This window comes from Petaurus breviceps, unplaced genomic scaffold (genome assembly GCF_028583685.1).
Source record: "Petaurus breviceps papuanus isolate PSGF00001 unplaced genomic scaffold, PetGlider_PUasm1.0 140, whole genome shotgun sequence".
NCBI classification, from domain to species: Eukaryota; Metazoa; Chordata; class Mammalia; order Diprotodontia; family Petauridae; genus Petaurus; species Petaurus breviceps.
The window spans coordinates 34865246-34887390 of record NW_027185698.1 but is presented as its reverse complement, the minus strand read 5'-3'; the positions used below and the strand labels follow the sequence as shown (position 1 = coordinate 34887390).

At 37.1% G+C, this 22145-nt stretch overlaps 1 protein-coding gene across 2 annotated transcripts in view; it reads right to left on the bottom strand.

The window, feature by feature from the left end:
* Positions 1–22145, bottom strand: part of EVC (EvC ciliary complex subunit 1) — a 142187-nt gene that overhangs the window by 10644 nt on the left and 109398 nt on the right. The window contains exons 14-17 of one of the 2 annotated variants that reach the window (XM_069070031.1): positions 21407–21617; positions 13915–14121; positions 11324–11468; positions 8890–9001 (exon numbers count right to left, since the gene is read on the bottom strand). In XM_069070031.1, the coding sequence (XP_068926132.1) occupies positions 8890–9001; positions 11324–11468; positions 13915–14121; positions 21407–21617 (675 nt within the window). The remainder of the gene's footprint in view (positions 1–8889; positions 9002–11323; positions 11469–13914; positions 14122–21406; positions 21618–22145) is intronic. The other variant, XM_069070033.1, reaches the window with a different exon arrangement.

Genomic DNA, 22145 nt, shown 5'->3' with positions numbered 1-22145 from the left:
GAAGGAAGGAAGGAAGGAAGGAAGGAAGGAAGGAAGGAAGGAAGGAAAGACCATTGACTCACTGGAACTGGCCAGTTGGGTCCCCAGTGAGGCAGCTACTAATACTTACAGATTCTTTCTCATCATTTGTTCTCCAAGGAGACCAATGACATCAGAAAGGTGATGTCTTAACTTGCAAGTGAACTGGATTTAAATGAGGCAGGACTGTGCAAAGTCACTAGCCTTATTCTCTCCTCCACAGAATTAAGGTGGCACATTGGATAGACTGCTTGGCCTGGAGTCAGTATGATTTATCTCTCTGACCTCAAATCCAGCCTCAGATTCTTACTAGCTATGTGACCCTGGATAAGTCACTTAACCTTTTTTGCTTCAGTTTCCTCATCTGTAAAATGAGCTGGTGAGGCAAATGGAAAACCACTCCAGTATCTCTGCCAAGAAAACCCTGAATGGGGTAACAGAATCAGACCAACTTAAAAATGACTGAATAAAGTTATAAAAGTCAGTCTGGGCATTCAGGGAATTCTAAATGCATGTGGTTTTTGCCTTTACTCTGATCTGTGGTCAGAGCGTGCATTCTAGACCACAGCCAGGAAACTAAAAAGTTTGTATCAATGGTCACAAGGGATAGCAGTCAAGAGAGTTGACCTAGATGAGCATAAATGCTTCCTGAATGCTGGGGGAAAATCAAAACACAACTTAAAAGGGAATATTTCAGTAAAAGTAGGTCAGTAGCACTACAGAATCCAAGCAATCTCAGTAGGAAGGGATTACAGATGCCGTGAAACAATGAATGGAAAAGCATGGAGCTCTTACTCTGGGCAAAGCACTGGGGATATGGAGATATCTGAACTGAAGAAACTAACTTTCTCATAGGGCAAGATACTGCACATAAAAGGTTTCAAGAGCAAGTTAGAGAAAGAGGTCCAGTGGTCCTTATGGAGAAACAGCAAAGCAGGTGGCAATGCTTCTTCTTTGAAGTCATTTTCATCAATAAAACTGCTCCTGTTCTGGTGTTAAATAATTTGATCATTTGGTGAAAATATTTTTTTTTTGGGGGGGGGTCTTCAGTTACTGTGGCTGCTAAGGAGTCAAGGGCTGAAGTACCTGAAGGCATAGTTAAATTTCCACAGCAGTGACTTCCCCCACCGATGTCTGGAAGCCTAAAAAGTGGCAGGGCTGGTGTTCTGGTGTGTGTTTATGGGGGAGGGGCTGTTCTTGGGCTTACCTGCCTATCTGTAGAATTTGGTTGCTAGTTGGTGGCATTGGTGGTAGGGATGGAAGGGCACTTTCCTACAGGGGATTTTTGTTGTTCAATTGTTTCAGTCATGTCCAACTCTCTGTGATTCCATTCAGGGTTTTCTTGGCAAGGATACTGGAGTGGTTTGCCATTTCCTTCTTCCAACTCGTTTTACAGATGAGGAAACTGAGACAAATAAGGTTAAGTGACTTATCCAGTGTCTCATAGCTCAAAAGTGTCTGAGGCCAGATTTGAACTCATGAAGATAAGTCTTCTGATTTCAAGCCATTTTCTCTCCACTGTATCAGTGAGATGCTCTGCAAAAGATGCTTCCCTGTATTGTGACAGCAAGGGATGGATTGGAAGCACCTTAAGTCTCCTGAGGGATGCTATTACTCTCAGGGATCATGGATCTGGAGTCTGAGGGAAGGTTGTGGATGAGGTGGTTTGAGTCTCTTGCTATATACTTCCTGTTTCTCCATTTGATTGTCTTTCTGTTGCAGTTAGAAGAACTTGCCTGTCTCGATGGTGGCTGCTGGTGGCGATCTGGTCTGACTATCTCTGAATAAGATTTCTATCTCCAATATTTCCAGCAAGAAGCCATCAAATTTCTGAAGCCCAAAGACCCTAATGAAGTAGGATGCATATTTCCCCAAGGTAAGCCATTCCACTTTTGTGTAACACTAACTGTTAAGATGGACAGCTAGAGGGCATGGTGGACGGAGTGCTGGGCCTGGCATCAGGAAAATTCAACTTCCTGAGTTAAAATCTGGCCTCAGACACTCACGAGCTGTGTGACCCTGGGCAAGTCACTTAAACCTATTTGCCTCAGTTCTTTCATCTGTAAAATGAATTGGAGAAGGAAATGGCAAATCACTTCAATATCTTTGCCAAGAAAAGCCTGAATGGGGTCATGAAGAGTCAGACACAACTGAAAACAATTGAGTAACAAAAACATCTGTTAAGGATGTCTTTACAATGAAGTTGGCTTCACGGAAGTTTCCACCCGTTGTTTAGGATTGTGGGAGTCAAGGAGAATGGATGGTTTTTTAAATGCCAACCTGTCCTCCTAAGTCTTCCCTTTGCCAGGCAGAAAATCCCCAGTTCTTCTAGCCATTTCCATATAGCACAGTATTAAGACCTTTCACCAACCTAGACTTCCTACTCTGATGCTTTTCAGCTTATCTGTCTTTCCTAAAACAGAACACCTGGATCTAAACACAAGACTCAGACTGTGTCTGATCAGGTGAGAGAACAGTGAGACTACTGCTTCTCTAATTCTCTGCGCATCCTCACTGATGTTTGTCTTCAATAGCTCCTAAAGGCCACACTTAACTCAGAACAAAGGTATTTATTTAAAAGATATAATAACAGTTATTCCTTTTGTTGAAAAGGCATACAAAACAACATCTCTCCCATAAACAAGGGTTATGCTCTCTTAAAGATATGATCAATAAGAGAGGGAAGAGTAGAAAACCAGAATTCCTAAGTGAAGAGGAATATATGTTAGAACGTGTATCGCCAAGGCATTTCTACTCCAAGCATCATGGGTCCTTGGCATCTACTAATGTCCATGTTCTACTCCATGTGGTATCTCCACATTAGTGTCCATGGACCTGCTCATAGGCAATACATATGGCTTTGATGCTTAATTGTGGGTTTTATCCTCCCAACTTTAGTGATCAGCTAAAATTCTGGGCTAGCTACTACTATATACCTTTGAAGACAAAAGAAACCTCTATCCTAGGACTGACAAGTGTGCAAATGTAGTCTCTATTACCTCCAGATTTGGACTCAATCAAAATTCTGGCTTCAGGGTACTCTTGTACCTTCTTAAAAATGATTGGAACCAAATAATAATAATGATTGGAACCTTAGGACTAGCAGCTCTGGGACTCGACATATCCTGAATAGTATCTCAGTTGCAGGCTCCAGACTTTTGACTTCTTTTGTTGACTCTAATCAATTTGACTTTGCTGTTGGATTCTGTTCTCCTTCAATGCTATCATGTATTTCTGCTTCAAGATGCCACTGCTGATGAGGATAGGAAAAGGGGAAAGAATCTCCTGTCTCACCTTTTACTCCTGCTCTCTAAGAGGTGAGGAAGAAAAAGTGAAGAGTGAGTTTCCTGTAGAACTTGATTCTTTCTTCATAGGACAGTTTACTTCTTGACTGACTGAAGCTCCAGCTTGGCAGAGTTGGTTCTGTGGTTTTTAAACCCCTAAACTATTAATTTCTTCTCCTCACCCCAGTTAGTGACTTCATGGAGAAAAGGGCAGTTGGGCAGATCTATTGTCTTTGCCATTCAGCAGATAAATATCCTTAATTAATTTTATACTCAATAGTGTCCTTTATAAAGTATAAATGGGCCATTCAACGTCTTAAAGGGAAGTCCTTCCACCTCGTTGTTTCTATTACCTTCAGTTTCTATATTGAAATTTCATCAAGTAAACTAATGGATTCAAATGAGCAATGCCCCTTGTTCAATGCCTTGATATTAAAGCAATAGTCATCAAAACTATTTGATACTGATTAAAAAATAGAGAAGTTGATTAGTGGAAAAGAATAGATGCAAAAATGAGAAGCAACTGAAAACTTCTCAATGTTTGGTAAAACTAAGAACATAAATAATTCAAAGACTTCATTTTTTATTAAAAAATTTTTTTTGCCCAAAATGGAAATCAATTTGATAGAAATTAGGTTTAGAGGTGAAGCTGTGAAGTGATTCAACTATTCTGGAGAGCAATTTGGAACTATGTCCAAAGGCCTATAAAGATTTGCATACCCTTTGATCCAGCAATACCATCACTATCTCTGTATCCCAAATAGATTTTTTTTTAAAAAAAGGGAAAAGGATCTATTTGTACAAAAATATTTATAGAAGCCTTTTCTGTGATAGCAAAGAATTCAAAAGTGCAGGGATGTGCACCAATTTGGGAATGGCTGAACAAATGGTATATGATTGTAGTGGAATTCCATTGTGCTATAAGAAATGTTGAGGATGATTTCAGAAAAACCTGGAAAGACTTACATGAACTGATGCAAAGTGAAGTGAGCAGAAACAAGAGAATGTTGTATAGAGTAATAGCAATATTGCATGTGAATTGTGAATGACTTAACTAGTCTCAGCAATACAATGATCCAAGACAATGGCAAAAGACTCATAATGAAAAATGCTATTTGTCTTCAAAGAACCAATGGAGTCTGAATGCAGATTGAGGCATATTATTTTTACTTATATTTTTATGTTATTTTTAGTCTGTGTTTTCTTTTACAATATGACCAATATGGAAATATGTTTTGTATGATAGCACACATATAACATACATCAAGTTGCTTACAGTCTTAGGGAGGGAAAGGAGAGAGAGGGAAAGAATTTGGAACTCAAAATTAAGAATAAAGAATGTGAAAATTATTTTTAAAATTAATTAGAAAAATGTTATTAAAATATTAGGTTTAGAGAAACATCTTCTACTACATAACATAATAATCTCAAAATTGATAGCTGACTTGATTTAACAAAAGGTCATTAGAAAGTCACTCCATAAAAATCTTAGAAGAGAATGAGAGGAAGTACCTTTCACAGATGTGGGTTGAGGGGGAAATTATTAACCAAACAAGGAATAAGAAGTAATAAAATGAAAAATTGAAAATTTGTCTACATAAATACCCCCATATAATGATGATGAGGAAGAGGAGGAGGAGGATAGCTAGGGTTTATATAGCACATTCTATGTGCCAGGCACTGTGCTAAATGCTTTATAAATATTATCTCACTTTATCTTCACAACAACCCTGGAAGGATCTCATTTTACAGATTGTAATGGCAAGCACCGAAGTAGTTCATGCCTTATTTCAGCTATTGAATTAATGCCTTGTCTCAGTTTAAGTTTCTTTTGAGCCTTGTATCAAGTCTATTAAGAAACAGAATGTGTGAACTCTACAACTTGTGAACCCTAGAACTCATGAACTCCTGTAACAGGAAGGGGAGGAGCTAATGACCACATATAAGAAGAATTTCCAGACTAGAGACAGGAAAACTAAAAAGAGGACTCTTGTGGTGGCATAATAAAGAAGGAGAAAACTTGTGGTATCCTGGCACTCTGTTTGTCTGCTGTCTGTGTTGATGTTTGTGATATGTTGTACAGAAGCCCTGGGACCTTAATGGAAGTCCTGAAAGAGGATTTTATGGTAGTATGTTTACAGATGTCCTGGAGGAGTGTTTTGGAGTTTCTGGGACTTTACGGATGATTTGTGCTGACCTCTTGGACCTTGTTTGTGGGTCTGTGTTGATTTCTATGTTGATGATTTGTGTTGAGTTCTCAGACCTTGTTGGTAGGTCTGACTTGACTTCATAGGCAGATAGTGAATTGATGATGGTGCCGGCAATGTGTATGAATATTACTGTGGCTCTACTAAGCTTTGTATTCCCAGAAACAGGAACTGTGAAGGAATTGAGGTGAACTGGGCACTGTGAGCCTCAATATGGAATGGTAACAAGACAAAGAACTGGACGAGGAGCTGGACAAGGAACTGGGAGCTGCCTGCCTTTGAACCCAGGTGACAGTGGGAGCTGGGACCATGGAAGAGGAACCGTGGAAGCTGAGAGCCAGCCTTGAGTCAAGCTGAAAGAAGACTTTACTTGGATACTGTGTACTCCCTGAGAAGATTATGATTTACTATGACCTAGGGGTAGAGAACTTTGATATTTTTACTTTGTGATTGAATTAAGGAATTTGTGATTGACTAAATGAATGTACTTTAAAACTATATGACTAGTTTGGTGAAAACTATATGGCAATTTTAGTGATAAGTTGTTGAGCTGTGACATGGTGAATGCTGCACTTGATTTTCTGGGATAAGTTGTAACATTGTGAATGCTGTACCTTGATTTTCTGTGAATGTTTTGCTCTGATTTTTATTGAATAAATAGAGAGTTTGTTATACTATGTAATCAGAACTTTGAAAGCTGTTTACAGCAGCAGTTCTCTGCAAAGCTGCTTGCCTGTGGCTTAACACAGATGAGAAAACCAAGGCAGATATTAAGTGACTTGCCCAAGATATCAAGGTTAGTAAGTGTCTGAGGTCAGCTTAAACTCAGTCCTTCAATACTCTAACCACTGTGGCACCCAACTACCCACATAAACTTTAAAAGTTTTTTTTTTTTAAATAAAGTCAATGGAGATAGAAGAGATATAGTAGAGTGTGCATGAAATTTACACCAAATATCACTGTGAACTAGCACCAATAGATGACATCAAGAATTATTGTGAAACAGAAACTGGTTGAAGAACTGAACATGTAATTTTCAAGAGATTTTCAGACTATATAAATGGCCCCATGAAAACATGCTCTAAATCGGTAATAGAGAGAAGTAACCGTAGTGCTTAACACAGTGGCTCTCAATAAATGCTTGTTGATTGAGGTGCAAATTAAAACAATTCTGAGTCTTCACCTCCCTCTATCCAAGAGGGAAAATATAAAAAAAGGCAGGGGAAAGTAAATTTTGAACAGGATTTGCAAAGACAGGAACACTGATGCAATATTGGTAGAGTTACAAAGTGGTCTAGTCATTCTTTGGAAATATACAAGAAAAATGTCTGAGCTGTTCATGCTCTTTTCCCAAGTATTCCCATTACTAGGCTTTCATGCCAAAGAAGTAAAAGACAAAATCAAAGGTCTAATATATACCCAAATATTTATAGCAGTGTTCTGTATCATTGTCAACACTGGAAACACAGTGAGTACCTACTGATACAGGGAAATGACTGAAATATAATTTTGCAGTAAAAATGAAAAAACATGAAGCATTTAGAGAAATGTGGAAGATTAGTATGCACTAATTCCAAGTAAGATAAACAAAACCAAGTCCACAATATAAATAATGATTGCAACAATGAAAAAAAGTCGCTAAAAGGATGAAACTCTAAGCAATAGAGAAACTAGTGAAAGTCCCAGGTTAGAGATAATGAAACATATTCTCTTCCCTCATGCTAGAGTCTGGGTACCATTAGGATGAAATATCATACACATTGTGAGACAGTCTTTGCTTGGGATATTTTGCTTAATAGCTCAATCTGGAACATAGGGATATGGATATGTAACATGAGTATGTAAAGACAAAAGGTATCCACAACACATATTTAAAAATAAAAACTTAAAAAATAAGTGAAACAGAACTTATGGCCACAGTATCTAGGTCTGACATTCTGCACCCTCAGTCATCTATTTCTTTAATGAAAGAAGAGAGGTTCATTACTCATCTCTTTTTCCAGTGAAAACTGGTCATTGTAATCACAAGGCATATGACTTTACTTCAATGTCTGTTTTATTTACGCTGTAATAATCATCAATTTGCCAAGTCCTCAGAGTTTCTCCATCACCAATGACACATGGTCCAGGAAGATAGCAGACTGCTTGATTGTTATGATCAGGTCCATAAATAGCAACTCAATATTCCTCAATACTGAGTCACCAGCCACCCATTTCTGCTTCCTGCAATGGTTACTGGATAGCATCTCACCCCTGTGGCTCCTATGTATACATTCATCATCCTATCATCTATCTAAGATAATGCACTTTCCATTCCATGTCAACCACAGAATCACAAGATGTCAAAGCTGGATAGGATTTTAGAATATAGAATATCAGAATTATACTGTTACTCATAGAATATAGAATTTCAAAAGTGGCAAGGACTTTAGAGGATAAGGTATATTTTATAACAGTATTATGCAGCTAATAATTAAAATTTATATAGCATTTTAAGGTTTACATAGAAAGTCAAAGCAGGCCAAATATGGAATTGTAGTACTGGGAAGAATTTTAGGATACAAGGATATACAATATTGAGCCTCAAAATAAATTTAATTCAGAAAATATGGAAATACAGAACTAGGAAGGACCTTAGACACTATCAATTTCAAATGGAAAAAAAGAAACAAAAAAAAATGAAACAAAGAAAGGGGAAGTGACTTACCCCAAGGTGTCACATCTAGTAAGTGGCAGAGATGGGATTAGGGCCAGATTTTTACTTTCTAGCAAGAAGGATAAAGGAGATGGTACAGAAAGGGGATTTGTAAAGGGTGGTCAGTAGTTGCCTTGGAGAGGAAGCACTGAAGTAAACCCTGTGAAAGGAGGATATCAGTGCTTGTGAAAAGACTTCATTCACTGCATGCTAGTGCTAGTTTCACAAAGATGTGGTACCTAAGGTTAATCTTAAAGGAAGATGAGCAATGTGAAAGGTGAGGACAGCTAGGTATGGGAGCCAGTCTATGCAGAAGCACAGAGGTGAGGAATGGATTGTGTAGTTGGAAGAATAGCTAATAGTTGAATTTGATTGGAATAAAGAGTAAAAGAGAGTAAAGTGAAACAAGATCAGAAAGGTGGAGGGGGTGCTTAAGAGAAAACGGTTTTATTCAACCAAGGACAAGATACTTAAAGATGACAGTAATTTGCTTACACAAAGTGGAACTGATTCTGTGGTGCCTGCCCTATCCAATATTGCTATATTTGGTTGCTTTTATTGGTAGACAGGGACTATAACCAGTCCTGTGCTATGAATGGCACTTGGGCCAGTTGTAAGCATTTATTAAGAAAGCCATCAAGACCACCAATAAGACTACTGATGGTGAGAAACTGCAGACACTCACCTTTGATGGACAGTGCTGGGTACATCAGAGGCAGAACTTGATGCATTTCTACTTGGTGACTGGTCACTCACTTCTGTTTTCTTCTGAAGTTTGTAATTGTTCATCCTTTCAGCTGAAAAGAACAGTACTTCCATTAAACCATCATTTCAAAATTACTCTCTTCCAAACTTTGTGACAAGTGAAATATATATATATTTTCAGAGCAAAGCAGTCAGACATTTCTCTTGAGATCTTATTAATGAGACTGGGAAAATATCTTTCAAAAATAAATTTTACTTGAGATCTCAGGATTTTTATGAATTATAGTTTAGTGAGAACAAATTTGCTGTATGAAAAAAGCCATAGACTGGAAGTCTGTAGACATGGGTTGTACTATTAGCTTTGTTCTTAGGAGGTATGTGACTTTGGTCCAGTCACTTAATAATAGAATAGTAATTTTGGTTTACTAATTTGTAAAATGAGACAATTATATTAGTTTACCTTTAAGCTCTAAATCTATGACCTCACTACTTAAATTAAATTTATATATTATATTATAATATCATAATATATTATATTAGATATAATGTATAATACATATTATAATATATATTATAATAATCACTCATTACATTTCTCTGACAAGCAGTGAGATAAAATGGTCTTGTCAAGTTCCACTGGATGCTATGACATGTTGGCTGGATGACCCTAGACAAGTCATTCAAACTCTCACTGCCACAGACAACATTCTTAGATTGGCAGCTGTTGAGCTATTTTTATGGATGGAGCTTCTTTATCTGGACCTTCCTATACAGATGAAATTACAAGTTCCTTATACATTTTTTACTTGAAGAATCCATGATTCTTTGTAGAGATAAGGGGCTGCAGATATGGACCATACCATACTGCTTCTCTCCAGACAAAAGATTATAAATTGTTGCTGGGCCCACAGTTGAGGCCTAGTCCATAAATTAAACTTCTTTAATACTGAATATCAGAATTAGATGGGACCATAAATACATAGAACACAGAATGTGAGGGCCAGAAAAGACTTTAGATTATAGAAGAAGACTCAGGTCCATTTGATGAAAGTTATAGATTTTGATTTAATATAACAATAACTAACAATTAGGATTCTCCAGAAGTGGAAGGGTCCACCCAAGGAGTAGTGATTTTCTCATCATTAGAGGTTTCCAATTACGGGCTGGATGACAACCTGTTGGAGATCTTGCAGAGGGAATTCCTATTTGTGTGCCAGTTAAACCCTCTGAACTTCTATGAAAAGGTCAGAGCTAAAAGAAACATTAGAACAAAGAAAGAACAGTCTTAGATATAGAGGAGTTCTTGGAGATCATTTCTTCTAAACCCCTCATTTTATAGATGAAATAGAGACCTGAAGAGGGGAAGGAAGTACCACATCCAATGTCACACACATCAAAAAACAGGAATGAAAATTCATGTGTCTTGACTCTCAGTTCAGTATTTCTAACTACCTGAATGAATGACCATTTTTAAATACTTATCCATATCGCTTGAAGATATAAGATATTGACAAAGGATGTTCCTCTTTTCCTTAATTATGAATGATCATAATAATAAAATCAATAGTAACAACAATGTAATAGCAATAGTAACAATAACAATTAATAATAAGAGTAACAACAATAATAGTAATTACTAATAATATTAGTAACTTTAGTAATGTAGTTAATGTTACAATAGTAACAGCTTTAGGCCTAGCAACAGTTTATAACAGTAACATTTATATAGTGTTTGCTATGTGACCAACACTGTGCTAAGAGCTTTATCCTTAGGATTAGGTCATTTAATCCTTACAACTTTAAAGGGTAGGCATTATTATTATCCCCACTTTAAAGATGAAGAAATTGAAGCAAATATGTGACTTATCCAGGGTCACATAGATAGTTAAGTGTCAGAGGCTGGATTTGAACTCAATTTTCCTAACTCAAGGTCAGATACTGTATCCAACATGTCATTTAGTGGACCCAATTAATTAGCTAGAGGTAGTTGGCTGTACAGTCGATAGAGCTCTAGACCTAGATCCAGATATACCTGAGTTCCAATCCAGCCTCAGACAACACCTCTGTGACTATTAAATGACAAGTCGTTTAATCTCTCTGCTTCATTTTCCTGAACTGTAAAATGTGGATAATAATATTGGGTTTTTGTGAGGATCAAATGAGATAATATTTGTAAAATGTGCTTAGCATAATGCCTAGGATATAGTAGTTATTTACTAAATACCTATTCCCCCCTTTCTTTCATCACTAGCCCATTTGATTTGGGAAATCATTCATGTGTCGGTAGTTTGCTATTATTCAATGTATTTCTAAATAGAGGTGAAGTCCAATTAAAAATCATTTATTCCCCAAAGTGAAATCAACAACGGTATCAATTCTCAAAAAGAAGACTCGGACCCTAGAGGCCAGGGTACCTTGTAACGTCTTGAGCTGCTGGAGTTTTCTTTCTTCATGACCTTGCATGATTTTCTCGATTTGTTGGTAGTAACTGTGGATGAGCCTGTTGACATTGTTGCTGGTCACGTACACGCTTTCTACAGCAGCTTCTATCAAAGTCCCCTGTTCCAAAAAGAAAAAGGAAGGATATGGTTCTAGAAAAGTATCACGATATAATCTTTCCACCTCCATGTTATTGGTGAGGGTGCTCCTTATGCCTGAATTAGGGTGTTGCCGATGTGACTGTAGAGAAGGTCAGAGATAGAATGATATTGTGGGGGGAGAATGGACATAAATTGGCAGTTTACTGGATGAGGGGAGGGGTTAGGGAAGGAGCCAAGGATGATGGGATGATTTTTTTTATAGAAGAAAGGAAAAAGCATCATTGAAAGATTTCAAATGATGCCCAGAAAAGAGCAGATAGAAGTTAAGAAAGAAACATGGACAAGCTGTATAGCTTCTAAAAACATGCTGAATTTATTAAATGCTTTTTAAAAAGATCTGTGGATGTCAGAAATTTGCATTTTCACATAATTCTGTTTTTCTACTGTGTTTGTAGAAATGTTCATGGGGAGAATATTTGTTTAGAATTTTCTAAAAAATTAAGAACAAAGAGTCATATAGGACTCCCAGACTGTGAACTCCTATGTACAGAGTACTGTGCTAAGCAGATAAGAACGGTGAAAAACATTATGAGAAAACAAGGCCTATCTCAATATGAACTTTACATGCTAGTAGCAGGGCTCGATAATAATAGTTGCTAACATTTATATGATACTTTAAGGTTTATAAAATGCTTTACAAATATCTTCCTTTATCCTCACAACAACCCTAGGAGGTAGGTACCATTATTACCCCCATTTTACAGATAAGGAAACTGAAGTAGATGACAATTAAGTGACTTACTTAGAGTCACACAGCTAGTATCTGAGGAAGTATTTGAACTCAGATCTTCATGACTTCAGGTCCCACAATCTAATCACTTATCTGCCTCCAATATTAACGCCAACATGGCTAAGCAGAATATACAATATTACATGATAATATTTGTCAGAGGTGTATAATATAGAGCTATTTATGTGAGGTCTGAAGGGGGAGGACCTTCAAAACTATGTGACATTTCATCAACATGAGAACTTGAGAAGATCTCCCCTCTCTTGTAACACCCTGTCACCATAGCTGGCCATTTATATGTTGGCTATGGTGCAAGTAGGTGTGACTATTAGCCATGATGACAGCCAAAGAATAAGACACCTTCATAGGGAGAAAAAGTATCAGCCATCTTCTTCTTGCTTTCTTTTTTTCCCCCTTTTTGGAGGAGGGAAGGCAGAGTAATTGCCCAAGGTCACATGGCTAGTTAAGTGTTAAGTGTCTGAGGCCAGATTTGAACTTGGGTCCTCCTGATTCCAGGGACAGTGCTATTCACTGCACCACCTAGCCGCCCCAATCCTCTTGCTTTCAGAGCCATCAGGGGAACATTCTGAAAGCTTAAACATCTCTTGAGGAGGCTGAAACAGTAGAGTAGATAGATGTTAGCATTTAAAATCCCAAGATTTGGGTATGAGATTGAGATCTATGACTGATTAGCTGTGTTATCTTAAGGAAATCATCTAAACTCCCTGGCAACTCACATTTATATAGAGATGTAAAGATGAGAAAGCATTTTTCTCAGTATGAGAGGAAAAGTACTACATGTATTATAATTTCCATTTGACAGATGATGAAATTATAGCTTAGGAAGGGAAAGTGATTTGCCCTGTATCACACATCCTCATAACAGGATGAATTAGAAAATGAAGCCAGGTCTTTTAACTCCAAATCCAATGTTCTTTACAATATAGCATGCTGGCCCTCTGAGTTTCACTCTCCTCATCTATCAATTGGGTATAATAATACTGCATACTTCAAAGTGTTATTGTGAGGATTAAACAAGGCAATGCACATAATGTATTTTTCAAACTACGAAGTGTTATAAAATGTGTATTATTATTTTCTAGTCAAGAATCAATATGATTTCCTCCTTAAGCCATTATTCATGTACTTCTTTTGAATTATGTGATCATGAAAATCTTCCCATGTCTTTTTATTTTAAAAACATTTTATTGATAGCTTTTGTCTTTACATTCAAATCATTTCAACACCCTCTCTTCCTCAGCTAACATTTCTTTGTGATTAAAAAATATAAGCACAAATATTCAAGTGATTGCATATGACACATATATCAATTTGTGCTAGTAATCCAATACCTTTTTATTATGAGGGAAAGACATGTTTCATTATCTGTTCTCTGATACCTTCACTGTTTTTCAATTACCCAGAGTTCAAACTTCTTTTTCATTTATATCATTGTCATCTTAATCATATTGGTTTCTTGCTTCCACTTATTTCATTATGCATCATTTAATATAAATCTTCTCATGTTTCTCAGATTCCTCAAAGTTACTGTTTTTACTGCACAATAATATGCTATTACTCTTATAAATCATAGTTTTCCATCTACCTCTTCTGTTTCTGTCTCCTCAATTTTTGTTATGACAAATTTGTCAAGGAATTTCAGAGTCCCTCTTACCTTAAAGTCATCTCTGTCTTTGGCTCGGCTCTTGGCCATATCACATCGAGCATGCTCAAGCAAAGCCTCTCCAATCACCTGCTGCATGTGTTGATGCAGAAAATGTATACATTCTTGTACTTCCACGATGAACTGCTGATGGAATTCTAAGCGTGTCTGTTGAGTTTCCTCCTTTACTTTCCTGTCTTCTTCTAGGATACGAGATTCCTACAGAGGAAATGAAAAGGAAAGGGATGCTAACTTTCCCTCATTTCAACTGAGAGAGCTCTCTAGCTATTATTTTTTCTTTTAAAAAAATGGTTTTCTTTTTAAAAGGCAAAATTTTAAAAAAGACTGGGCTTCACTACTAGATTTGCATCCCAAAGAGATCATAAAAAATGGAAAATGTGGTGGCTAGGTGGTGCAGTGAATAGAGTACCAGCCCTGGAGTCAGGAAGACCTGAGTTCAAGTCCGGCCTCAGACACTTAACACAAAAAAACTAGCCATGTGACCTTGGGTAAGTCACTTAATACCAATTTCTCTCCAAAAAGCAAAAAAAAAAAAAAAAAAGATAACTACATCTTTCAAGGCCCACCTCAAGTCCCACGAACTCCATGGAAGAGCTCCGGACAAAATGATTTCTCCTCTTCCTGATTGTCCACAGAGAGAGAGCACCCAGTTTCTCTTTCACATAATTTAGGACTGATAGACTGCCAGTGGTGTAAAGAATCTAAGATTCTCAGAGCTGTGGTCTTAGACCACAGAACATAAAGCATATCAAATGTTAGAGCTGGGAAGGATTTTAGAGCATGGGATTTCAGAATCAAAAGGGACTTTAGAATAGTCTAATTCACTCTTTGTATTAGTAAGAAAGGCCCCTAAAAGCAAAAGGTCATACCACACCAGTTCTCCATGCTCCCAAATGGAAACTCACTTTATTACAATATCCTTGAATTCTGATTATATACTGCCTTGGATTTCAAAACTTTGTTCTAATGGTTTATTTATCATTTCTCCCTACTAGATTGTAAGCTCAGGGTCAGAAATTGTCTTGTATATATATTTTTTCTTTTCTAAAGGAATTGATACAGCTTTGGGAACTGCAAGCATTAGGGAAATATAATTTAAATTGATTTTTTCCCCAAACCACTGAAAAAGGAAATTGGCCACTGAGTGACCTCAAAGAAATGTTTATCATAAATTCAGTCATTTTTCACTATGGACAAGTCCCTTTCTGTTTCTAGGTTTGTTTCCATATACATACACACACATAGATATGATGTGTTTTTATGTTTTATATATGTACACACATACTTATATACACATACACATATATGTATATATACACACACACATATATATATATATATATATACACAGAGAGAGAGAGACAGAGAGAGAGAGAGAGAGAGAGAGAGAGAGAGAGAGAGAGAGAGAGAAGTGTACATTCAGATGAGATGTGTCTTTAAGGTCCATTCCAAATCAAATCTGGGATACTGTGATTTGATGACGAAATTCTTTCTGAGGTTACTTTCAGGTTTGACAGTCTTTGACTCTTAGATGTTTCACCCTGTGAAGGTGCTGTCTTAAGGTCACAGCAGAGGACTGTCTCAAGTTGACCAGATTGACACAGGGAAGAGAAGCTCAATGACAAGCATCCCCTCCTGCTAGCACCTTAGACTACTAATTGAGAAACTTCACAAATACAATGGATGAATTCAAAGTATTCCTGACCTTTGGTGATGCTGAAGGCCTTGTTAAGGACACTGTGGTACTAATGATGCCAAAGAAGTTGGTCTGAATCAGAATGAGCAGACTATTAGGATTTGGGATCAGAGGGAAGTCAGAGGAGGACACTGACATGTGGGCACACTGTTCCTAGGCATAGGGGTTGGACTTCTATTAACAAATAGGAAATCAGAAGCCATAGGTGATACTAGAAAATTCACCATTGTGAAAAATGAGTTTTTCATCATAGATTTATGTGAAGAATTGGTAGGTTTTTCTATACCTGTTTAATTCTCCTCATAAATACCATCTTCTATCTTTGGTAAATCAGATTGAAACCATCAGACCTCAGAATTTAATCTGTGCAAGATAATTCCATGAATTAAGGAAATCAAAAGGAGATATAAAGTGAGTAAAAAGGGTGGTGAGATCTGTTGCTGTATCCTCTGGAGGTGGTGGCCACAAGACAAGGATTTAGTGAATCTAGATGATACCATGAAAACTAATAACAACACGAAGAATTCATTTTTCAAAGTACTGCACTTAGAATAACCTTGGGAAGGCAGCAGTGCCACATCCTAATTCCCCCATCTTATAAAGAACAAAACTAAGGTTTGGATATTTACTTGGGTCCTATTGGTTAGTAAGTACCACAGTCAGGCTTCAGATCCAGGTCCTCACCGGAAGGATTACAGCATTGAATATTATCTCAAAATGAAAAGAACCTGGTTTTGATTTTGTCCTCTATCATATACTTCTCACTACTTTTTCACAAAAATACTGCTGAAAGCTATATTTTAAGGTCTCAAGCCATTCAATTTTGGTAAACTCTCAAAGTTATTTGGCCAAGCTTTCTGAAGATAATTTTGGTTTTTGTTTGTTTGTTTTTTCAGTCTCCAAGGAATATGAGGTTAGGTTAGAAGATCTATTATTCCATGAAGTCTCTTCTAGTGCCAATATTCCATGTTTGAAGATCCCTTCCAGCTCTAAAAATCAATATGATTTTAAAGGGCTTTCCAAGTGTAACATTTTAAGCTGTTCTAAGGTCTGTGCCCATGTTAACATTCTATATAAGGCATTTCCAGCTCTACCACTCTAAGGCCCTGCAGAGCTCTAATTTTATCTGTTTTAAAGGCTTTTTTTTTTGCTTTTTGGAGGGGGGAACGTAGGGCACTTGGGGTTAAGTGACTTGCCCAAGGTCACATGGCTAGTAAGTGTTAAGTGTCTGAGGCCAGATTTGAACTTAGGTACTGCTGACTCTAGGGCCAGTGCTCTATTCACTGTGCCACCTAGCCACACGTAAAGGCTTTTAATAAAATCTAGATTTAGAGCTAGAAGAACCTGGAGGCCAGGGAGTTCAACCCCCTCATTTGATAGATTAAGAAACTGAGTCACACAGTTAATAAGTATCTGAGCACAGATTTGAATTCAAGTCTTTCTGATTCTAAGTTCAGAATTCTAATCATTATTCTATGCTCCATCTTTTTTTGTCTTTTTTTTTTTGGAGGGGGGAAGGCAGTGCAATTGGGGTTAAGTGACTTACCCAAGGTCATACAGCTAGAAAGTTTAAGTTCTTGAGGTGAGATTTGAACTCAGGTCCTCCTGACTCCAGAGCTGGTGCTCTATTCACTGACCCATCTAGCTGCCCCTATTCTCCATCTTTCACTAAGTCTTTAATTATAGTGGTTTATAGAAATAAAGTTTCCACTTCTATGAGTGTTCATAGCAGAGGGAAATTTGTGAAAACTCTCCCTCCATCTACCAATTATGAAAATGACCTGTCTCCCAACTTAGACTAGGCATTCATATGGAAAAGGTAAGATGGATGTTGTGTTTTGGTCAGTGAGAGCCACCATGATTGCTAAAACCTCTAATAAACAATATTCATTTTATGTATGTAACATTCACTATTCATTTTAGGGCTTAAAGAAATACAGGCTCAACAATGAAAAGAATTTCTGGAATAAGAGAGTCCCCTTAAGGTAGGGTTGGCAATCAGCATCCATAGCATACTGCTGAATTCTCTAATCACAGGTACAGGGTGAAGAAATGAGGACAAACACAAAATTAAAGCTATCTTCCCACTGTGCAACACTTTCATTCGGATGAATAAACCTGTCCCTCATGGTTAAAGAAGAGAAAAAAAGTCACACAATAGGGATACAGTGTAGCCTTCAGTACGTTACTTCCTAGAGAAAATAAACAAGAAGGAAGTTAATTGTCCAAAGGATCACAGGCAGCCTGCAGCCCAATGCAATTCACCCAGCCACTTGACTTTTTTTGTACCCTTCTTTATTTATGATTCAGGCAGATGTTTTCTAACTTGACACCTTTGGAAACTTCATTCATCAGTTTTCTGCCATTATAAAAGACACATGTCAGCCCTACATAGCCAAATGGGGGTTTGCCACAGACTTTTTCTAAAATAAAACTGACACCTTAGCCTAATCAAAAGACACATCATTTTTCTCTTGCCACTAAATAGCACAGCCACTGAAATTGTCCTGGGCTGCCATTCAACAGAATGCTTTGGAAAGAGTCTCAAAAGGAAAAATCCTATTTGGACCTCTGCTCTAGCCTTCTACTGTTTCTTCCCAGCCTGCCTGGAGGATGGGGTAACACAGTACATATGACAAGGAAAATCTGATTTCCATTTTTTTTAATTCAAGAAAAACCCAAACAAACAAAAAAAACAACATCCCAAGTCCTATCATTTCCTTTGTAATGTGACAAATTCCTGGCCTTCATTAAATACAGCTAAATCAAGAGTGAAAGTTATGCTTTAAAAGAAGAGTTCTTAAGCTGAGGCCCATGGATCCCTAAGGGATCTGTGTGTAGATTTCAAGGAATCCATGAACTTGGACGGGAAAAAATAATTACATCTTGATTTTCACTAACTTCTAATTATAATTTAGCATTTCCTTCAGTTACGAAACTAGGGAGCAAAGGGTTCCCCAGGCTTCCTCAGATTGTCAAAGGGGTCCATCATACACACACACATACATGCACACACACACACACACACATGCACACACACACACACACAGTTTAAACAGATTTGTCCTAAGAGTCATAAGAGGCCAATCTTCTCCATCCATCCATCAATCAAGCATTTATTATGCTCCTACTATATGCCCTATACCATGCCATATATAGCTAGGTTCTGGGGATACATAGTTGAAAATGAAACAATGTGAATATACAGTCCATATAGTCTACCCTAATAGAATGAAAACAATTTGAGGGAAGCAATTATTCCACTTTTGTCTTTTTATTATAGGCATCCTTGGGGTTTAGAACAGTGACTGAGGAATAGCAGGTAATTCGTGAAGTTAATTACTAAACACTTTTTGATTAATTGATTATTACACTAAATTCTGCTCTTGCCATTATTACCACAATTGGCAAAAATGTTGGCAAAACACATCATCATCATCATCATCTTTATATAGTTCTTTAAAATTTACAAAATCCTTTACATATACTATCTTATTTGATTTTCACAACAACCCTAGACACTATTATCCCTATTTTACATTTGAAGAAACTAAGGCAAACAGAAGTTAAATAACTTGCCCAGGGTCAAAAAGCTAGTGTCTATGGCTGGATTTGATCTCAAGTCTTGACTCCAAACCCAATGCTCTTTCTACTCTTTCACCTAGTGGAGTAGCTAGATAGTATAGATATTATAATTTCCACTTTATCAATGAATCAACTGAGGGTCAGCTTAGGTTAATAAGAACAACAATAATAACTACTGATATTTATATAGTACTTTAAGGTTTATGAAGCACTATACATGTTATCTCATTTAATCTGTAAGAGAATCCTGTGAGGTAGGTACTATTATCATCCCCATTTTATAAATGAGAAAACTGAGTCACAGGGAGGTTAAGTAACTTGCTCAGGATCACAGAGCTATTAATAGTGTCTGAGACAGAATTTGAACTCAGATCTTTCTGTCCAATAGTTCAATAACAAGTCCAATACTCTTCCCTACTTCACAAATTGGTTAACGTGATTTTTCTGTGACCTTTATGTCCATTCCTTCTGGCTTTATTATTTCTTCTCAGCCTCCCAAATACTTTTACCTAAACTTACTTTTACAATTTTAAAATTTGTTTACTGACTCTGCTTTTTAATTAGGCCTCAGATCTGATTGTGCTTTCCCATTTTCCCCATCTTTGCTGTACCCAGACCTATTAGAAATAATTCTGGGTAGAGAAAATAGCTTTCTTGAGGGTCCCACAAAACTCCAACTGTTTTTATTCTTTTCCATAAAATTCAGATTTTTTGAATTCTCTATGGAACCCATCCAATCTTGAAACCAAATGAGTGCTTTATCTCCTCCATGCCCTATGGTCATGATCTGATATCTACCTCAAAGGAAATATAACAATTAAATTCCACTAAAATTCATTAAGCACCTAAGATATATATATATATATATATATATATATATATATATGTATGTATGTATGTATGTATATAAACATTATTAAAGGTGCTAGGGAAATGATGACTTCATTTTGTCTTCATTCCTAGGATCCAAATTTAGAGTGATAAGCAGAACCTAGAGAACCTAGCAGCACATTATTTAGAAGTAGAAGGTACCTTAGTGTACAGATGGAGAAACTGAGATCCACTGAAATTAAATGACTTATTCAAGGTCAACAATAAGTAACAAGGTAGGATTTGATCACAGGAACCCAACTACAAATTTAAGACTCTTTCATCACCTAGTGAATCTATCATCTTCACTTTAGCTGTAGTTAAAGATGTTGGAACACAAATATGCACATTTTAAAGAGTCCAGTTAGATGGTGCCGTAGAGTGTTGGGCCTGTAGTCAAGACTCATCTTTCTGAGTTCAAATTTGGCCTCAGACATTTACTAACCATGTGATCATCTTTTACAATAAGTTCTTCCTAACACTTTTTAATTCTAATGTCTTCTCTTATTAATTATTTCCTATTTATCCTATTTATGTCTTGTTTATACATATCTGTTTGCTTGTTTTCTATGCCTATAGATTTTAAGCTCCTTGTCTGTCTTTTGGACTGTCTTTTGTCTTTATTTGTATCCTTATCCCTTAGCATAATGTCTGCCAAATAGCAGACACTTAATAAATCCTTATTGACTGATTAATCGCTGTATGACACAGTCAGGTCACTTAAACTCCTCAAATTTTAGTTTTTTCATCTGTAAAATGGGAATAACATTGTTTAAACTATCTAATTCATAGGGCTGTTATGAGTCAAATATGATACTATTTTCAAAGTCCTTTGCAACTATAAAGCTCTCTAGAAATGTGAACCATTTGGTTCTCAAAGTGTAGTCTGGGAATCCTGGGGAGACCCCAAGATTCTTTCAGGGCATCTATAACATCAAAACTCATCACAACAATATTAAGGTTTTTTAAATGTTTTTAAGACTTTTAAATATAGTATATATCCATATGATATGTTTATATACATGTATAACTTTAAAATATGATATATATCAATAGCTATACACCACATAAACAAAAGCTCTTCAAGGGGACTCAATTTTTAATAAAGTAAAGAATCTTTAGACAAAAGAAATAATTGAGAACCATGGTCTTATATTAGAGGATGATCTCTGGGGATCCTTCCAATGCTAATGGTCTCTAGTTCAAGATCTCTTCTAGCTCAAACAATCCATTTTCTGTGTCGTAAGGTCCTTTCCAACTCTAACATCCCATGGGTGCATTGGCTGATTCTAAGGTATCACTATGGAGAAACAAAAGGAAAGCAGTGATTACCATTGCTTTGAGCAGTTGCCATTGGTGCTCGTCTTGACATTGAGAGGAGCTCTTTTCTAGGATGTACTGTTCTTTTAGCTCCTGAAGGAGACTCTTCTTTCTGGACATTCTCATCTGGGTCATTGTGGCTGCAGCAATATTCCGGAGGGAGAGTCTTCTGAGGATTGAGCTCAGCATGAGCTTGTGTTTCTGTAATATGTGTCTTCTTGACCTGTGGAAGGCACTATGGTTTTAATAATCATCTCCACATTCAGCATCTTGAAACAGAGAGACACACGGAGACACACAAAAGAGTGATCATACACAATCACAATGGCCTGGTGTGATAGTAATGGCATTTAAAGATTCCCCCTGTATTGGCTTGGTTTTCAAATTGATTGTATTAAAACCCAGAGTTTGTTAATCCCACCTGTGGGATGGGCTTGTTGATGTGAAAAGAAAGTCCTGAACTGGGAGGAGCTGGTGAGGTAGATTTGGAGAGACATTAGAGAGAGGCGGAAGATCTTTTTGGAAGCAGCACCTCGTGGAGAGAGAGAAACTAAGAGAATTGCTGGTGGCCGCTTTGAATTGCCCTGGACTTTTGAGACCTGCCCCCTGAGCTGCCAAGGACTGAGGAGACATGGCTGTTTTGCTGGTACTTTGTCTGTCTGTTTTGATGTTGTTTTGCCAGATTTGTCCACTGGTGAAAGACAGTCCTTTTGTTGAAGAAGTCCTGGAACCTGGCTGTTCGCTAAGAAGC